The sequence below is a fragment of the Triticum dicoccoides genome, chromosome 5B (assembly GCF_002162155.2).
Source record: "Triticum dicoccoides isolate Atlit2015 ecotype Zavitan chromosome 5B, WEW_v2.0, whole genome shotgun sequence".
Taxonomy (NCBI): Eukaryota; Viridiplantae; Streptophyta; class Magnoliopsida; order Poales; family Poaceae; genus Triticum; species Triticum dicoccoides.
Window position 1 is genome coordinate 535,958,700 of NC_041389.1, and position 1,680 is coordinate 535,960,379.

Here is a 1,680-nt window from a genome sequence, read left to right on the forward strand (position 1 = left end):
TCATTTTTGATTCCCAGCTTCTCTGGAGTAATTAAAAGCATGTATATCATTGTGATAGTTGTGGTCTCCACTTGGCACATCAACAAATTGTTCTTGATCAATCTCCACAGTAGTATTCTCAGGCCATGAAAAACCTCCATCATGCAAACGTATGAAATTGTGCAGCACACAACTAGCAACTGATATGTCAATTTGTTTGGTCACCGAGTAATGTGAAGCCACTCTCAATATCGGAAATCTCATTTTTAGTATACCAATAATCCTCTCGATATGATTTCGGAGTTGTGCATGTCGTAGGTTGAATAATTCCTTGTAATTTCTTGGCCTTTGGCGAGCTCTTCCTTGTTCTTGTAAGTGGTACCTAGTACCACGATATGGAGCCAAAAGTTGTGGTGTGTTTGCATAACCAGCATCTACAAGGTAAAATTTTCCGGGGGGTACTTGAAAACCATGGCTAAGTGCATCCTGTAGGACTCTTGCATCTGAAGCCGATCCCTCCCAACCAGCATGCACATGCACAAACTTCAGATCAAAATCACATGCTACCATAACATTTTGCGACAATGTTTGCTTCCTATTGCGATATGGTTCTTGCTCATCAGCAGGTAGTTTCAATGGAATATGTGTACCATCTATAGCGTTGATGCAATCCTGCATAAATACAAGTACATAAGCCATATAATCTTCTCTGTAAAATTTTGAAATTATGTTACTCTAACTTGATCATAAGCATTTATACATACCATAAAGAAAGGGTAGAACTTTTCTTTACTCAAGATTGGATGCGGGTGTAGGGAAGGTGGACGTATGTATACAGAATAGAGTTCAGTAATTGCACTGAGCACTTCACCAAAATAGTAACTGATTGTTTGTCCACTATGCTGAAACCAATCTGCCAAAGTATCATTTGTTGCATTCTTAGATAATGCATACAAAAATATAGCCACTTGTTCTTCTACTGAGACATCTCTTCCATCAACAAGGCGATCATTCTCGCGCAATTTCTGAACCAAAGCTTGAAATATATCAGTCTCCATTCTGAAGTGCCTTTTGCATAGGTCTTCATGTCCATTTAAAATTTCATTTACACGCCGTGCGCCTGTGAGTATTGAAGTGTGCATAGGTCTCCTTGAGGAATATGAGTGTTCTCCTAAAGTAGGAAGAACAAAAAGAGCAAACTCATCCTCACTCTTTGATCTGCGACAGTAGCTAGGATCCATTGGACGCTATGAAAACAAGCCTGTGGAAAATTACTGAGTTATCATGACTTCACAAGTTTAAATGTAAACTACTTAATTTGTCTAGTCAAAACTTGTACTAGTAATTTATTGGTCGATCAACAAGGACTAATTCTGGCATGCTAGTCACTTAGTGTTACTCTGGATTTTTTTGGCAGATAACCGATACAGCTTAGTGCAGATCATTGAACTGGGTGATGATATTAGGACACCTGATTTGATTCTTTCTTGCATTTTACCTCTACGTATATGTTTGAATAAGTTACAGCATGCAGAAACCAAAAAAGAATATAGCTTCTGATGGTGATGGTTGTTGCTGACATGATGCTATGGGGTGGCCGGGTGGGTTGAAAATTGTAACCACGAAACTAAAACAGACATGGCGCTGTCGATTTTCTAGATTTCGGATGGCCAGCGACAGCAAAGGAAACATGTACAGTAG

At 39.1% G+C, this 1,680-nt stretch overlaps 1 protein-coding gene across 1 annotated transcript; it reads right to left on the minus strand.

The window, feature by feature from the left end:
* LOC119309970 (protein ALP1-like) lies at positions 1-1,388 on the minus strand. Its single transcript, XM_037585857.1, has 2 exons — positions 744-1,388; positions 1-651 (listed from the first exon to the last, which is right to left on the minus strand). Exons 1-2 carry the CDS (start codon positions 1,218-1,220, stop codon positions 1-3), a joined length of 1,128 nt encoding a protein of 375 aa, XP_037441754.1. The 5' UTR covers positions 1,221-1,388.
* Positions 1,389-1,680: the final 292 nt, after the last annotated feature.

Excerpts from the sequence above, each read along its gene's own strand:
- LOC119309970 (XM_037585857.1), bottom strand. The coding sequence starts at position 1,220 with ATGGATCCTAGCTACTGTCGCAGATCAAAGAGTGAGGATGAGTTTGCT. Across the intron at positions 652-743 it reads AGTTCTACCCTTTCTTTATG|GATTGCATCAACGCTATAGA; the intron begins GTATGTATAAAT and ends GTATTTATGCAG.